Genomic DNA, 1,297 nt, shown 5'->3' with positions numbered 1-1,297 from the left:
ACTGGACACTTGATTTCCGTGCTTACCTCGTACCTGCAGCACGTGCCAACCCCCAGAGGGATGCCCGACAATGCCCTGCTTAGGTTCCGTCAAGTTTACAACGCAGCCCAGCAGCAAAATTTTAAAAAGTATCAATTCGGGGGATGCGAACGGCACAGGCAAGGTGAGCTGCCGGTTTTGTAGCTGGCACCGGAGCAACTCGGCGAAGGCTGCAGTTTGTTCTGCAATCCCAGTCTTCATTACTGTCCCTGCAAAGAGAGAGAGAGAGACACACGTTGCCATTTCCCTCCTGCACTGGTCAGGACAAACACAAGAATGCCAAATTTCAAACCACCACCGCAATTTACAGCACAGGGGAGAAGGGTGCTGATTGGCTGCCAAGTTGACTCTGATTGGCCGAGGCGTCGCCAAGGGAGAAAGCCACGGGGGTGCGGGGGGTGGGGGACTCCAAGCTGCCCAAGCTCCCGGGCAGTTCAGAGAAGCCGCAAGTCTTGAACAATTTCCTTTCTGTTTGCAGAGCCCCCGCGTCCCTGCGGATGGACGTATGTCGCCCACCCCACCCCCCCCCCCGCCACAAAAGCAAGCCTAAATGAGCCGCATTAGGATCCCAACTTGGCGACCTTAAATTTTGTTCGGGTCGCTATCGGCGCGCTCGGGGTTGATCAGCAAGTGCTCCCCGGTTGCGGAATCGCAATCTCGTGGTCGGCATTTTGTTTTGCGGGTTCCGGTGTGCGGCCTGCCTGAGCGCGCGGGTCTTCAGTGGCCTGGCCAGAAAGCCATCGGGCCCTTCGAGGTACTGATTCGCCAGCCTAAGGCAAGCGGTGGGGTTGGTGTGGGTGGAGGGGTGGGGTGAGGGCGGTGGGTTTGGTGGTCACCAGTGGGGGAGGACCTCCCTCGCCCACGAGGGACCCCAAGGGGTCCGGAGTCAAGTGCTCTGAACCCTCCCCGCGGGGCAACTCGCCGCCGACTGTGCGCCACCGCAATAAATAATTCAATAAAATTAAATTAAGAATCGTTGAACCCGATGACAGATTTAAAAGTCCGACCGTGAAGCCGCTGTCGATTGCGGTGAAACCCCATCTGCGTTCGAACGAAATCTTGCTGCCCTCGCCGGCAGTGTGGTTAAATGTACACACCCCCCCCCGCCTCCCACCCCGCCCTCCAGCTGACCGATCGAGGCCCGGTTTGTGACGAAGCCTGCCCGGCTAGGCCCGGAGGAGTTGCGTCGCGCGCCTCCGCCGTGCCGGAGGGTCAAAGAGTCCCCAGTGTCGCCATCGCTCACGGGGACCTTCCTACC

General features: G+C 59.2%; 1 protein-coding gene across 1 annotated transcript in view; it reads left to right on the top strand.

Moving 5' to 3' along the window:
• Positions 1 to 70: 70 nt before the first annotated feature.
• The window catches only part of LOC144678167 (telomerase protein component 1-like), a 21,378-nt gene continuing 20,151 nt past the window's right edge, over positions 71 to 1,297 (top strand). The window contains exon 1 of the mRNA XM_078538049.1: positions 71 to 163. Coding sequence (XP_078394175.1) covers positions 71 to 163 — 93 coding nt within the window. The remainder of the gene's footprint in view (positions 164 to 1,297) is intronic.

Source organism: Cetorhinus maximus, unplaced genomic scaffold (assembly GCF_964194155.1).
Source record: "Cetorhinus maximus unplaced genomic scaffold, sCetMax3.hap1.1 HAP1_SCAFFOLD_3720, whole genome shotgun sequence".
Taxonomy (NCBI): domain Eukaryota; kingdom Metazoa; phylum Chordata; class Chondrichthyes; order Lamniformes; family Cetorhinidae; genus Cetorhinus; species Cetorhinus maximus.
The sequence above is the reverse complement of the archived record's forward strand: the minus strand, read 5'-3'. Positions and strand labels throughout refer to the sequence as shown.